Genomic DNA, 16,665 nt, shown 5'->3' with positions numbered 1-16,665 from the left:
CACACACACACACACACACTCACGCACACACACAAAGCTTGATACATTTCATAAAAGTATAACACGCAAAGAGGTGGAAAAAGAAACCCCGGTAAGATTAACCGAGCGGATGGAAAACAGGAACAGTGAGAGAGTTCACGGAATCATTTCAGGGCCTCAAGAAAAGGGAAAAAAAGGTGGAGGGCAAGAAGAAGAAGAAGAGGAAGAAGTAGAAGGAGAAGGATTTAAAAAAAAGAGGGAAGATAAATTGGCAGAGGAGACTCTGCAGACTTTAGCAGAGACTGAGACAAGTGCACGAGGCGAGGTCAGAGCAGAGCAGACCCTGACGCCGCCTGGCCATAAAGTACAGCCGGTGGGGTTGTTCGTCCTCTTCAGGATCCTCTAAGACGTTGTCTAGTGTTTTAGTAGAGTGGGATTATTGGCACCGCATGTGGCGGAAAACAGACCCATCCATTATCTCAATGCCATTAACCCCTGTGACACACGTTCTCCTGTTCCTCTCTCTGTCTTTCTGCCATGATCGAAGCCCTCCAGGGCAGTGGTGTAAAGAAACCGAGTACATTAAAGTCAAGTGCAATGTCTCCTGCTCTTTTCCTGCCTAGTCTTACACTCAACTTGAAAAATGCTGTACTGTTGTAGTTATGTCAAGCTGTTTTTCTGTTTACTTTTGTGCGTTTTTTTATGTTTTTTCTTCTGTTTTTGTTTTCTGGGATTCATATGTTTGATTTTTGTTCATTTATTCATTATTTGGTGGAAAGATTTTTTTTAAACAAATTAAAATTAAAATTAAAGTAAAGTGCTGTTGTTTGAGGTGCTTTTATACTTTACTGGAGTATTTCTGATTTTCAATACTTTTACTTCTACTCCACTATACATCTCAGAGGCGAGTATTGTACTCCACTACAATTATTTGAAAACTTTAGTTACTTGTTTGTAGAGTTTAATTATTTTGACAAAACATATACACGCTTGAGCCCAATAGCCGATTTAGAAGCTCACAACACATCCCGATCTGAGACGGTTAAAGGGGGAGGCATACTATGATCCGACGGAGCAATGCTCCGAGGTGCGCTGGGGGTCGGGGGAGGGTTGCGGTTAGGTTTAGGTGTCTGCCCCGGGGGAGGTTAGGGTTAGGGTGAGGGGAGGAGGTAGGTTGTCGTTCGGACCAATGCCCCGTCGGATCAAAGTACTGCACACGGTTAAAGGGCATGTCCAGTTTTGTATATGAATAATAAAGAAATGAATGGACTAGGTGAATGAATGAATGAATGGTGGTGAACAGGCTGTGATTTGCCTGCAGTGTTCAGTGCAAATTTGGAACTGGCAACAATATAATTTAACGTCCTTGATTTGTTGATAAACTCAGTATTATGTTGTGTTTTCTTTGTTGAATACGTGGAAGTTGATGTTACCGTACACAGGCAAGGCACACGGCTATCAGCCAGGCCTTCACTACAGGAAGCTCATGTGTCACTAGACAAGCTTCCAGACAATAGGGGGCCTTGGTGGGTTTGTTCCCAATGTGCTCACTGGGACCGGAAACAGAGGCTAGTTCTCCCCAGCTCCATGCTAGCTATACCCCCACTACACTTCTTCTGGAATTAAAGCTCCACGCTAGCTACCCCCACTACACTTCTTCTGGAAGTAAAGCTCCACGCTAGCTACCCCCACTACACTTCTTCTGGAAGTAAAGCTCCATGCTAGCTACCCCCACTACACTTCTTCTTGAAGTAAAGCTCCATGCTAGCTACCCCCACTACACTTCTTCTGGAACTACTCACTGCCTGGTCAGCTTTTCCCCCCCGCACTCGGTTTCAACATTGTTGCTGCATGTCGGTGGAAAACCACATACAGTACATAGGTCTACTCTGAAACTATTACTTTTCAGGATTCAGATAAAAAAAACCCTTTGTAACTCTGTCAGTTTGTTCCAAGGACAACCAACCCCTCTGTAACCCCTCTGTACCCTTTGTAACTCTGTCAGTTTGTTCCATGGACAACCAACCCCTCTGTAACCCCTCTGTACCCTTTGTAACTCCAAAGCCCAACCAACCCCTCTGCGGTCTCGCTCTCCTCCACGTTCTACATCTTTATAGCCGAGGACGACTGCAGCCTCGATCTGCTCAACGCTCAATCCCTCGGACAGAGTCCTCCTTTACGCACGTCTATTTATCACAGCGGCAATTCTCCACAATATGGGATGACAACAGAAATGTGGGGGGGCGAAACCCATCCAATGTTTAGTAAATCACTGACGCTGAAATGTTAAGAAGGTTACTCAACATTTAGGCCATGCCATAGGTTGTCAAATCAGGATGGCAAGCTTGCGTGTGGGTTGGGGGAGGGGTGGGGGTGGACGGGTGGGAGGGGTGTTGTGGAGTTTGCTCCAGAGGAAGACCAGAATGCTCGCCCCCAAAACACACTCGCCCTGGGGTCAACTCCGGCGACCTCGAATCGGTCGTCACCATGTATTCCTAACCTCAGTAAATCTATGCCTAAACCTATAACCTTAATCCTAAACTTAATTTCAACAAAACTATGCCTAAACCTAACCTTATTCCTATAAGTAAAACTACACCTAAACTTAACCTTATTCCTATAAGTAAAACTACACCTAAACCTAACCTTATTCCTATAAGTAAAACTACACCTAAACCTAACCTTATTCCTAAACTTAACCTCATTAAAACTATGCCTAAACCTAACCTTATTCCTAAATGTGTCCTCTGTAAAACGAATAAAATAAATAAAAGAACCGCTTGGGGTGAACGGTCTGCGTAAAATACATGGGGTTGAGTGTGTTTTTAGGGGAGAGAGTTCCGGTTACCCTCACACGTGCTGACCATGCATGTTAGAACGACTGAAGGGGACAACGTTAGCCATGCACAGCCAACGTTGTCACTGCAGAAGAACACACAGTCCTACACAGTACACACCATCCATCCCAAAGGGCTGGTTCGGTTCTGATGAGGAGCAAATGTAGGCCGTGTGGGCCGTCTCATGTGGTCAGAACAACAGAGGAAGTGGTGGGGTGGTGCATGGGGGACTCCAACTGCTGCCCGACCCCGTTTCTATGATCCAGGACATGAGCTGAACAGAAAGGCTATAATATTATTATTACATACCTGTATCTTAGAGCATGAGAAAAGTTATTCACATATGCTATACGAGCAACCGCTGTAAGAAAATATATCGTCTCTGTCGGGTGGAAACCTCATCTATATGTCCAAAAACTAAATTTCCAAAATAGCCGAAGTATCAGATCTATGAGCTTGAAGTGTGCCACGATGCTTTTGTGAAATACTGTATGGTCAAAGTATAGGCCGTTAATTTTACTTGTAAAAAGGCTTGCACTCATGTTATGTGGACACATGGGTAAAATACCTGCCCACCACAGAGTACTGTAGGGGTTCACACATTGCCTCTGGTTTGGCCAAGCGTCTGACCCTATGACACTGTCGGGACCCGTCGCAGATCCCTAATTTGTTTAATTTTTTTCAAAACAATCAAATTCAATTACTTTTTTCAGTAATCTCATTAAGAAATTAAGTGAAAAAAATAAAGGGAAGCTTCGCACACTCAGATCTGCGCACAATCAATGTATTTATTTAGCAAGCTTTCGGTCTACTGACTTTCTTCAGGCAGGCAGTAGAGCGAAAGCGGAGTGTGCGGAGCGTCCCTTTATTTTTCTCATGTTCCCTTTGTGGCTCCAGCACCTCACTTAAGTTTTATCAGCGGTGGTTCTTTTTACATTAAGAAATTAAGTAAAATCTAACAAATTCCATAAATGAAATTAAGTAAAATCTAACAAATTCCATAAATGAAATTAAGTAAAATCTAACAAATTAGAAAACAAATGTTTAAGAAGTATAGGCAAAATAGCCGATGCAATTTTCACTAGTTTGGGTTCTGGGCAAACATCTAATTTCTCTTTTGGGGTCACGGGCTAAAATGTTTCGTAACCAATGCTCTATATGTGGGTAGCATATATTACACAGAATGTTTTTTTACCCTTTATATAAGAGATTGTTCATTTTTAACTGCTGCTATGTTGTCTTCTTTTCTTTATGTTTCTAGTTTTTAAACTGCCCTTGATTATGGTTTGCCATATGTTGTTTGTGTTTTTTAACCTTGTACTGTACAGCACTTTGGAACCTTGCTCTGAAAGGTGCTATATTAATAAAATTATCATTATAATGTGAAGTGCTACACATTATAAAACTACACGGTTTTATATGAATCTAATAGGCCATCCATGGCAAACTGGAAACAAATCTATGCTTAGCCCACTTGACCCAAACAGGTACTACTACGTTGATTCTAAACATAAATCATTGTATTTTTTTTCCATTAGTGATGGATCTGTATTTATTCAGCAGGCTGATAAGCTTCTATCAGTTCTTAGAGGGAACACTCAGTCATACAGTAGCTATGTGTTAAATGGTTGTTGAGTCAAAACTCAGGAATGGAGCATTATTGCCAAGCATCTGCCATACCGTATATGGTTACACCTCAAATAAACCATGCACACTTCCAGCATAAACATGGCTGCTGCTCCTTAGGAGCACCTGGAAGGGTTTAAATGGCCATTCAGTTAACCTGTTTTGGCCTGACGTCGAAATAAAAAACAAAGTCTTCTAAACTTCCTGACAGTTTTCTGAAAACCCTCATGTTTCTATATCAGTGTTGCTCAATATTTCATGTCACTGACCCCAACAATTATATGTTATATGCCTCCGCCCAGCATCTGAAAATATGTTGTTCCAGGGAAGCCCCCCAGGGAAGCCCCCCCCCCCCCCCCCCCGTTAAAAACGCTCTGAAAGAATATATATTCAAAGATTTGAGGCACATTTTCACGATTTTTCAAAAATAGCAGACCTAAAAAAATAGCAGACCCATATAACGCGGCACCGAGTGCCGCGCTATGAGCTTGTAGATCTGCTATTTTTCAACAGCTAAAGCATAATATAATGCTTAAAACACCAAAAGAGGTTCCTGTCCAAAGTTAAACAAACGCTAGAGAGAAGAAGCTCCGAGAACCACTTTGGTTCAATCCAAAGATGCCAATGGTCAGTGAAATTGGTGTTATTTTCGTGCTTGTTGTTTGAAATGCAATGTAAAAAAAATATTATAAAAAAATAAAACAAGTGCATAGTACTGCATAATGTCCAGTACGTGCCATTTAAACCAGTGCAGAGCATAACCATAATTGCTGGCATATTGTCCACATCAAGTCCCAAACAACCCCACCAGGTGTATGAGAGTCAAAACATTGCTTGTAGGCCAAACTTCTTACAAGCAGCACAACTAGTAGAGAGAGAGAGAGAGAGAGAGAGAGAGAGAGAGAGGAGGGGGGGGGGGTGTGTGTGTGTGTGTGTGTGTGTTTTCTTTTTTGTTTTGTTTCAGGCCAAGTGGCATCCGTCCCGAAACCCTAGCCTAGTCCAACGTGCTCCGGTTTTAACGCAGGAAAATAAATGGGACTCTGGAGGAGAAACACACACACACAAAAAATGGCAAAGCGCATTTCAAAACAAGAGGGACTGTGTGTTTCCTGTCCCGAAACAGAGGGGAGGAAGACTAGGCAATAATCAGAGAAGAGTTATGAGATGGAACGCACACACACACACACAGTCACACACACAGTCACACACACACACACACACACACACACACACAGTCACACACACACACTCCTCCTTCTGTAAACGGTCACTCGCTTGTTTTCGTTTTTCTTTTTTTTGAGTGGTGCAACAACCACTCCAAGGAACAGCAATGTCCGTCCTAACCTACGTGACTATGTTTAGAGTACCAGTAGGGGCAAAAGTGGCGCTGTTGTGTGTGCCAGAAACAGAGAGAGAGAGATAGTGTTGCACTGTTGCCTGCTAATTACAGAGAGAGAGAGGCAGGGGAGAGGTGAGTTGCACCTCTCAGTTCACACAGGTGTGATTTTCTGTGCATATTCACTCAAATGTCCTCCTGCCTGCAGGATTGATCAGAGGGAGAGTGAAGGGGAGGGGGGTGGGGTGGGGGGGGGTGTTATGGGGTAGTTTGGGAACACAGCTGATAGGGTGTTATGGGGGGGGGGTGTTATGGGGTAGTTTGGGAACACAGCTGATAGTCAACTGCCAACACAGACTTCTCTTCACAGCTGATATTCCATGAAAATAATACGATTTCTTTTCCCAGTTTTAAGGCATAGTTAAAAAAAATCTATGGATTACTCTCCCCATGGAGACTTGAATTCATGGATATACTTTTTCGTTTTTGTCACGTTCCTAAGCCAAAAATGTGTTTCCTAGTGGTTCCCTATGGAGACACGAGTCTCCTTTGCTCCCTACAGAGAGACAAAGAATCTCGTCAAATGATTGGCTTAGGAATGCAAGGAAAAACACAAAAAAATGAGTAATTGATAGAAAAGGTCATTTAGGAGGTGAACTATCCCTTTAATAACAATGATGGATATTGTCATGCCTCTCTTACGTCTGCAACTTGACGTGTTTTTGTCCATGCATGAAAAAGCTCACAAGCTTTACATTCTTTAACATATACTGCTTTTGACTATATACACTCACAAAAGACACTGCTCCTCCAAATCCTCTATAACCCAGTTAGACATACAGGGGTCAGCAGGAGAGTCCATTACAACCGGAGGAGCTTATCGCCTGCCAAGCATTTATCTCCAGCAAGCATTCCCTCCTTTCCAAACAAACGTCTACACCCACTTGAGGCACCTATCAACATGACTCCCATCCCAACACCAAGTCCAAGTCCAGCCTCTCTCCACTGAGCCCCTTGCATGGGGAAACATACATTTTATCAACCTTGTGTGCATGTGTGGACTCATATCTGGCACAGGTAACATCAACAGCCAAATAACCCTTTTTGGACTGAGGTTGATAAAAAAAAAAAAAAAGGCTTCTAAATCCCAAGATTTTTCTGAAAACCCCATGTTTCTGTGTCAGTGGTGCTCAACCTTTTTCATGTCAAGGACCCACAGAATTATCTCTATTGGGCCACGGACCCCCATCTGAATATATGTAGTTCCAGGGACCCCCCCAGAAGCCAATAGTTTTGTCAAAAATGTTTGCTCTGAAATATATATTCAAAGATTTGCGGCACATTTTCACGACTTTTCAGAAGTAGCAGAACTACAAGCTCGTAGCGTGCCACTCGGTGACTGTGAGCTTGTAGATCTGCTATTTTTCAATAGCTAAAGTAGAACAGAATGCTTAAAACACCAAAAGGGGTTCCCGCCCAACATAGGATAACTAGAATACTAGGTGTATATCGTTGCTGTCGGCCAGAAACCTCCTATCTCCATATTCTAACCTTTTGTGTTTTTTGGTAAATTAACGACCGTAGTTGATCACACTACCCTACACTACACTACACTACAGCATCCCACAAAATTATCAAAAGTAGCAGATCTGCAAGCTTAAAACGCGTCGACGAGCTACTTTTGCTATTTTTTTATTTGAATGCTGAAGAGTAACAGTTTCGGACATATATGGTTTTCCACCGGACAGAGACCACGACTTGCAAAGCAACGTGGTTAGTTTATTGGACGAACTCAAAGGGAACTTTGTTGGTCTCTTGGGGAAAGTGAAAATATTAACATCTTTGGAGACATGGGAGCGTTATTTACCAAACAGTGTTTAGACTGCCTGGCCGTCTGTCTGTCCCTCTCGCTGCCCTGAGTGTGTGTGAAGTGGTGGGAACTCTCTGAGGCACAAGTTGATTAAATTAATCAGTGTAAGGAATGTGTTTCTGTGTGTGGGTTTGCAAGTTAGCCACGAGGATCGAGGTCTGTCTGTCTGTCTGTCTGTCTGTCTGTCTGTCTGTCCCCAAGATCCAAAATATAGTAGCTATGTTTCAACTGCCTGTATGTAAACATTAACACTTAATAGAGTGGCGCGCTACGAGCTTGTAGGTCTGCAACTTTTTGAAAAATCGTCAAAATGTCGCGCAAATCTTTGAATGTATAATCTTTCAGAGCGAACGTTTTTAACTAAAATATTTGCTTCTGGGAAGGTCCCTGGAACTATACATATTTTCAGATGGGGGTCGGCGGCATATATCACATATAATTTTTGGGGTCCTTGACATGAAATATTGAGCACCACTGATACAGAAACATGAGGTATTTCAGAAAACTGTCAGGATTTAGAAGACATACATTTCTAAGTCAGGCCTAAATGGGTTAAAGTGGTGTTTTATATTATACTATACAAGCAGAAAACACATTTCCCTTCATTCCGTTGTATCAACGTTCCTTTGGTCCTTGGCAGTCGGAGAGGAAGCCGGCCAGGCCAGTGCATTGTTCCCCCACCATGAGGCTAATTTCCTGGTGCCATGACACATGGTCAGAGGAGCTCTACAACCCTTAGCCGTGGCTGCACCGTCAAACCCAGAGGGTTACTGTGACTGTGGTCGCTTTTACTATCACATCCTGCAGTTCCCGTCAGTCAGTCAGTCAGTCAGTCAGTCAGTCAGTCAGTCAGTCAGAAAGAGGTCAGCCAGTCAGTCAGTTAGTCAGCCAGTCAGAGTCAGTCAGTCAGTCAGTCAGTCAGCCAGTCAGCCAGCCAGTCAGTCAGTCAGTCAGAAAGTCAGAAAGTAGGTCAGCCAGTCAGAGTCAGTCAGTCAGTCAGTCAGCCAGCCAGTCAGTCAGTCAGTCAGTCAGTCAGTCACTAGTTAGTCAGTCAGTCAGTCAGTCAGCCAGCCAGCCAGTCAGTCAGTCAGTCAGTCAGTTAGTTTTTACTTTTATAGTATTAATACTGCAATGTAGAAACACTTTGTTACGAGTGAAAGTCCGGAGATCAAAATATGCTGACTCATTATGCAGAACGTATACCATTTCACAAGTTATCAAATGTTTGGAAAATAGCCAAAGTTTTAAGTGGTTAATGTGTGTTTTGTAATAATGATCTAAGTTAAAAGCACAATATTTGCCTCTGAGATGCAGTGGAAGTAGTAGTAAAAGTACAGAAAAATGGAAATAGTCCAGTAAAGTATAGACATTTAGAGGGGCAGGAGCTCAAGTGAAAAGGGGCACCTTGTGCAGCGCGTGGAACTGGCTGGTTGCCTTCACATTCTTGGCGTTAGCATTATGTTATGCTTTAGCTATTGAAAAATAGCAGAGCTTGTAGATCTGCTATTTTTGAAAAATCGAAGAACCACTGACATATTAGAAACATAGCTTTTTCAGAAAACTGTCAGGATGTAGAAGACACTTTTAGAATCTGATCTCAGGTCAAAATGGTTTAATAGTGTGAGATTTATAGATTTTGGGGCCTAAATAATATATTAGAAGCTTTTTTATCAATAATTGGTCAATGTCACATAATGATCCACATACTGTACACTGTACACTTATACGTACACTGTACAATAAAGGGGGGGGGAAATATTTTTTTTTTTTCTTTTTTCAAAGGGCACATGGCCAAAAGGGCAGGGGGTGCTCCAGCACCCCTTAGTGTCTATCTGTGCACGCCACTGCCTGTGAATCTGAAACGTGATAATACGGAGGCATCAGAACAATGGACCATCGACCGAGCCTCTAAAGGTGGTGTCGGTTTGTTCACACACTCATTTCTGCCATATTTGAGACGCATTCCTGAGGCACCCTGTGGTATCTGGTAGAGGTGTGCCCAAACAATGCCCAGAGTAGAACACAACGGGATCAGATCATTGCTGTCGGGCAGAAACCTTGTATGATCTCCATATTCTAACTTTTTGGTGGTTTTTTTGGGTTTAAAAAAAAGAAAAAAACGTGATCATACCACAGCATAGCGACTACAGTACGTGATCATACCACAGCATAGCGACTACAGTACGTGATCATACCACAGCATAGAGACTACAGTACGTGATCATACCACAGCATAGCGACTACAGTACGTGATCATACCACAGCATAGAGACTACAGTACGTGATCATACCACAGCATAGCGACTACAGTACTTGATCATACCACAGCGTAGTGACTACAACGTCACACAAAAGCATCAAAAGTAACAGATTCACAAGCTTGTCGTGACACGTTTCGTTTCGAGCTTGTCGATCTGCTACTTTGGCTATTTTTTAATTAAAATCCTGAAAAGTAACAGCTAGTTTTGGACATATGAGGTTTCCACTTGGCAGAGAGACCATAATACGCCTGCGAGACACTGCGCTTCATCCCATTAGGGGAGGATTTGTTGTACAATTAAGGCAGAGCGTTTCAAGTCTCTAATACGCGGCCCGACTCAGGCTAGTATAGCCCACAGTCTCTTCTGAATAACAAATAAAAAAGAGCCACATTGCGTAAAACCCACACACCAGATGACTTCATCACAAGACAGCGGAGGAGCCAGCTGCAAACTCTTTTGTTTCCAACTCCTTCACAAAGAAGACAAACGAGCAACAGCTTCCTATAGCTTTAATTTCAGGGGTGAGATGGGAGACATGTCTAGTCCCACCCCACCCCTGAAATTAGTCCAGTTTCCACATATTATGTCAGACCACTTGGTGAGTGACAAATAAAAATTATAAAATACTTTCTGTCCACATCGTCTGTAACAGACAGTTATTTAGGTCAGACTGACCCGTCCCAGGACCACAATAGACTGGGTCAGAATTTCAGGCCCACCACAGCCGGGCGGTACGCAGATAGCAGATACTCTGCCTCCCCATTCTTGTCGAGGCACATATACAAATAAACAAGCCCTAATTAATACCACCACGTTTACTGAGAAGTTCTGATAGTTACTGTGGTGATACTAAAATAGGGGAAAAAACCAAGGGGCCAGTGAGGCGCTCCAACGTTGAAGCCCTGGGCCCTAGTGGTAAGAGGAAGGACTGCAGGCGGACCCGTGGATTCATGACGAGGAAACCCCGTGCAGCTGGGCTTTAACATTGAGCACTCGGTTGCACTTCCGCATTGGACCACCAAAATGTGGTGGTCCAATGCGGAAGTAGACGTTTTGAGACGGTTCTTCCGGGTGCTTCAAAACGCCACTGAGCAACTTCAACTGACATGAATAGCGGAGGGGGCGGAGCTTCGCGCCAGATCAGTCTCTATCCTTATTTATAAAAAAACTGAAAATAAACATGCTGTGTCAAAAGACCAGTCCGCCTCTGCAATCAATCAATCAATCAAAAACTGATTTTAACCAATTCTGGGCGGGAACCCCTTTTGGTGTTTTAAGCATTATGTTGTACTTGAGCTGTTGAAAAACAGCAGATCTACAAGCTCATAGCATGGCACTCGGTGCCGCGCTATGAGCTTGGAGATCTGCTATTTTTGAAAAATCGTGAAATGTGGCACAAATCTTTGAATATATATTCTTTCAGAGCGAATGTTTTTAACTCAACTCTTTGCTTCTGAGGGGGTTCCTGGAACAACATATTTTCAGAAAACCCTGCTATGAAGCCTGATGGCTTCTAACGTATCCATACTAATGCCTCTAATGTATCCATGCTAACAGCCGGCCAGACAGCTTCCTGATTAGTTTAGCGGACCACACGACACTGTGTGTGTGCGTGTGTGTGTGTGCGTGTGTGTGTAAGCCGGGGGTGGGGGGGGGGGGTTACTGTGGCCGTAGTGGTTCCAAACCATGTAATTACTCCCACTTAGCTGGGAGAAAAAAAATAAAAATAACAACTTTGGTTATAACACAGGATGGAAATGATGGCTGGGGAGCCACCGTCCACAGTGTGTTCGTTCTGTCTGTCTGTCTGTCTGTCTGTCTAGAGGCTATGTGCTTATCATCACCATCATACCCAGACGTTATGCGGGAAAGCCTACTGAGTGGCAAAAAAATCTTGCGCCACCCCTTAACCCTTATCCCTAAACTAATTTTTGCCATCTTCTAAATAACCTTTTACAATAGTGCAAATAGCAGATCTACAAGCTCACAATGTCTCAATGTAGATCGGCTAGCTGAAATGTTTTTCAAAATAGTAAAAAATGGCAAATACGTTTAGGGATAAGGGTGGCGCAAAGATGGAGCCGAATACTGTATGTCCAGGAGCCCAGGTTGTTGGGGGTTTCAACCGAGGCCCAGTCAGTGAGTCAGCATTCAGCCCAATATGTACATGAGCCCAGGGTGTTGGGGGTTTCAACCGAGGCCCAGTCAGTGAGTCAGCATTCAGCCCAATATGTACATGAGCCCAGGGTGTTGGGGGTTTCAACCGAGGCCTAGTCAGTGAGTCAGCATTCAGCCCAATATGTACAGGAGCCCAGGGTGTTGGGGGTTTCAACCGAGGCCCAGTCAGTGAGTCAGCATTCAGCCCAATATGTACAGGAGCCCAGGGTGTTGGGGGTTTCAACCGAGGCCCCGTCAGTGAGTCAGCATTCCCTCCTGTTGTGCCGAGCTGCCGAGTTCTGGAAGCAGAACAATGTTCTGCTGCGTCTGGAAGCAGAACAATGTTCTGCTGCGTCTGGAAGCAGAACAATGTTCTGCTGCGTCTGGAAGCAGAACAATGTTCTGCCGCGTCTATAATCACACACGACATGATATCTCTCTCCAGCTCATTCAGTTGACTGACTGGATGGTGAAACTTACCCACAGTTAGTAGTAGTAATAGTCATTTTATTTTTGTCATTAAAAAGCATTTAAATAAAATGCCTTCATTTGGCACGAATCAGTGAAAGCCTATACACCTTTTATTGTGCCTGCCCTTTTGACATTCAAATAAATATCAACCAAAACCAATACCAATACTACATTAACAAGCAACAACAAACAAAACAGATCATTTGATTCTGTTCATCACTGGTGGATCATCACCAACCTGAAGGTGAAGAAGTGTAAGTTGTGACTATAGCCAAATGCAAGTCCACTGAGAGTACACACAGTTTCTTCATACTGAATAGCACACTTATTCACACAGAAAGAAAGCAGTTTTGTATATCTGTCATTGGAGGAGCCTCGCTGCCTCCAGCGTTCCTCTCTCTCTGCTGCCTTCTGTACTCTCAGCAACACCTTGACATCTAGAGCTGAGTGACAGTTAGAGCTACAGCCTGGAGCTACCATTAGTTTTCTCGTGGACACAGACCTGAAACGGGAGACTCTCTTTGGCGGAGCCTGGGAGTCGATATGAGGGGGCGCTTGTTTGACAGGTTAGGGTTTAGGGTTAAGGTTATAGTAGGCATAGTTCTTGTGAGTATACAGTGGCCCGGTGCTGTACAACAAGCGTCCCATCCCATCGACACCCAGACTCCCTCCCGACCTGTAACTCATTACATTTACTTAAGTACTGTATAATGTTGAGGTTATCTCTCTCCCCATTTCCTGTCAGTCTACTCTACTGTATACCTATCAATAAAGGCATTACAAAATATTTAAAAAAAAAAGAAAAGAAAAAGCAGATCTACAAGCTCACAACGTTGTGAAGCGTTGTAAGCAATTGTAAATCGGCTATTCCTCTATTTTTGGCTAATGTTTGCCCTCAGAATAGGGATGCTGGGGTTAAACATCAAATAGAAAGTTGTTTTCTTTCAATCCGTCTTAATGGAAACGGATATTATCTCAAGTTTTCCTCGTGACACATACTGTATCTCAGAGCGAGAGATTTATATATGTAGCCTATGTCCCGTGATATGACATAAATGTAAGGTTCTATGAAGTAACAATGTAATTCAGGGGTGCCTCGGATGAAGCATGCGTTTTACCGGTGTGAGCCAAAAACCTTTGAGAACTACTAGTATAGGTGCATGTGCACGTGCATGTGTGCTTGTGTGTGTGAGTGCGTGCATGCGTGCGTGCGTGTGTGTGTGTGTGTGTGTGAACGCCAGCAGCTGGAGGCTTCAACTGCCATTAGTGTCATGATATTTTCGTCACTTGGATCACTGGCCAAGTACATTCTATAGGAAAACACGACTTCATGGATAACCGACGTGTTCTTTGACGTCGTCCACACCTAGCAGGTCAAAACGTATTGACCTGGAGTGGTAAATATTCACCCAGTTATCCCTCACTAGCCGAAGCGTTTTATACTTCTTCAGATGAAAGGTGTTTTATTTATAGGACGGGGCCGGGTGCTGTCCGTCCGTCTGTCAATCTCTGTGATGAAGCACTTTGGGGACGCTTTGACAAGTTGCGCGTCGACATTAACCCATTTTGACCTGACGTCGATTCTACAAATGTCTTCTAAATCATGACAGTTTTCTGAAATACCTATGTTTATCTGTATCAGTGGTTCTCAAACTATTTCATGTCAAGGACCTCAAACATTATATGTAATTGGCCGCCGACCCCCCCCCCCCCGATCTGAAAATATGTTATTCCAGGAACACCTCAGAAGCAAAGATTTGAGTGAAAAACTTTCGCTCTGATGCCTCTGAAAGAATATATATTCAAAGACTTTTCAAAAATAGCAGACCTACAAGCTCGTAGCGCAGCACCGAGTGCCGCGCTACGAGCTTGTAGATCTGCTATTTTTCAACAGCTAAAGCATAACATAATAATGCTTTAAAACACAGAAAGGGGTTCCCGCCCAGAATGGATTAATCAACTCCGGTGATTGACAGTGTTATCGCAGAATACAACAGACGTCAGACCCTTGATTGGAGACAGCTGTCGACACGAGGCCTCGGAGGACATCTGTCAGCTGTAAAGTCTTTTCAAAACTATTATATGTCAGTCGTGCAATTTACATCCATAACATTGATGCTCTCTCAACGAGGAGCAGCTTACCATGCGCAACACAGTTTGCCAGAGCTTTGGAGAAACAGGCAACGCTGCAAGTAAGTAACGACAGTGGTGGAAAAAAACTTACTCACATTTTTTTACTTAACCCATTTTGGTGTTAGCATTATGTTATGCTTTAGCTATTGAAAAATAGCAGATCTACAAGCTCATAGCGCGCCATGAGCTTGTAGATCTTGAGCTTGTAGATCTTGTAGATCTATTTTTGAAAAATCGAAGAACGACTGACATAGAAACATAGCTTTTTCTGAAAACTGTCATTTTCAGACATTTTTAGAATCTGATCTCAGGTCAAAATGGGTTAAAAATACTGCAATGTAGATGTATACTCTGTAAGTAAAAGTACGGGAATTCATATGTATATAATATGGTTGAAGTTATTTATGTATGTTTTGCACTAATAATAAAAATCTACAAAGTAACTAGTAACTAAAGTTTTCAAATAAATATAGTGGAGTAAAAGTACAATATTTGTCTCAGATGTAGTGGTAAAAGTATTGGAACTTGGAAATACAAGTAAAACAATACCTCCAAATTTACTTGGTTACTTCACACCACTGAGTAACAACAACATCTGATTAGATGGTTTGAAACCAAATTGAAACTTGGAAGCAGCAGTGTGGCTCCGTTACACGGCAACAGAAAGCAACAGATATTCCACTGTTTGTTTCGGAATTGCGTTGTTTTTCACCGGCCAACACGGTCGTACGACAACGTATGAATTAGCACTCGCGGTTGAACCATTCTCTTTCATTTTCACTGCTTCCCACATCACCAACTCTCCGTCTGTCTGTCTCTTTAACACACACACACACACACACACACACACACACACACACACACACACACACACACACACACACACACACACACACACACACACACACACACACACACACACACACACACACACACACACACACACACACACACACAGGACCCAATATCATCGTTGTTTGGACAAGCATTCTTCCGCAGTGAGTGAAGAAGCCCAAAAGCGTTTTGTTAGACAATAAGCAGCACAATGAAACACTTTTGGCTCTCCATCGGTTCTGATGGTCGGTGCCGCGCAGAGCCAGTTTGTTTTCAATGTCTGGTCTCTCGTCCCACAGGAGAACACACAGGTCTGTCCAAAAATAGGCAGCAGCAGCAACAGAGAGAGAAGTGCATGATGGGAGGGAGGGAGGGAGGGGGGGGTTGTTGAGGGGGTGGTCTGAGGGCTACAGCCTAATGAGCACCAGATGCCAGATCCTTACCTTCGGTGGTGGTAGTCGCATTCTTTGGAGCTTTGGTCGGCGTGTGATCCGTAGACGAGCTGATGTCAGAAGAGATGCTGGAACTCCCTTTACCTGGAGGTGGAGATGAAGACAGACCGACGTTTAGGGGCAGAGGGGGTCTTCAACAGGGGAATAGCTGATCTACAAGCTCGCAAACGTGGCGCAAAGCGACATGTTGTGTCTTTTGGGCCTTGACCAAAATCTTGACCAAATCTTTGTGTCATAGGATAGCATCCTTATAGGAGAACTTTAATCAACATAGCAGATCTACAAGCTCACAAGAGTGTGTAGAGCAGACCATGTACAGAGTGGAAGGTCAAGTTTAAGTATTGGCCGTTTTAAGTGGTTAAATGTCTGAAAATACACGAATGAATCCAACACAACGCTACACAACACTGACAACAACTGTCAAAGTCTGTGAAGCTTTCGATTGGATCTATAAAAACTTTTAATCTGCAAGATAATTTTATACAACATGCAGTGGGTTAACCCTAAACCCGGCTTCATCTCTCTCTCGAATATAAGGGGTCCTTATTGGCCTGATTTCTCTTTTGGAAGAAGACCCCTAACTTAGGGAAAGCAGTACGCTGCAGCAACTTTGAGACGAAGACTGAGGTTGAGTTATGACGTAAGAGAGCAAAATTTCCACCGCACGAGTCGGGTTCAATTACCCTGCAAGTTGCAACACAGTCTGAGA

At 43.3% G+C, this 16,665-nt stretch overlaps 1 protein-coding gene across 1 annotated transcript in view; it reads right to left on the bottom strand.

Moving 5' to 3' along the window:
• Positions 1-16,665, bottom strand: part of LOC310867906 (F-box/LRR-repeat protein 7-like) — a gene marked incomplete at its 3' end in the record, with an annotated part of 46,394 nt that overhangs the window by 16,989 nt on the left and 12,740 nt on the right. Inside the window, exon 2 of the mRNA XM_083778076.1 lies at positions 15,948-16,040. Within this exon, the coding sequence (XP_083634202.1) occupies positions 15,948-16,040 (93 nt within the window). The remainder of the gene's footprint in view (positions 1-15,947; positions 16,041-16,665) is intronic.

This window comes from Protomyctophum parallelum, assembly GCF_964188405.1.
Source record: "Protomyctophum parallelum genome assembly, chromosome: 12".
Classification (NCBI taxonomy): domain Eukaryota; kingdom Metazoa; phylum Chordata; class Actinopteri; order Myctophiformes; family Myctophidae; genus Protomyctophum; species Protomyctophum parallelum.
This window is presented reverse-complemented; position numbering and strand designations above follow the sequence as displayed.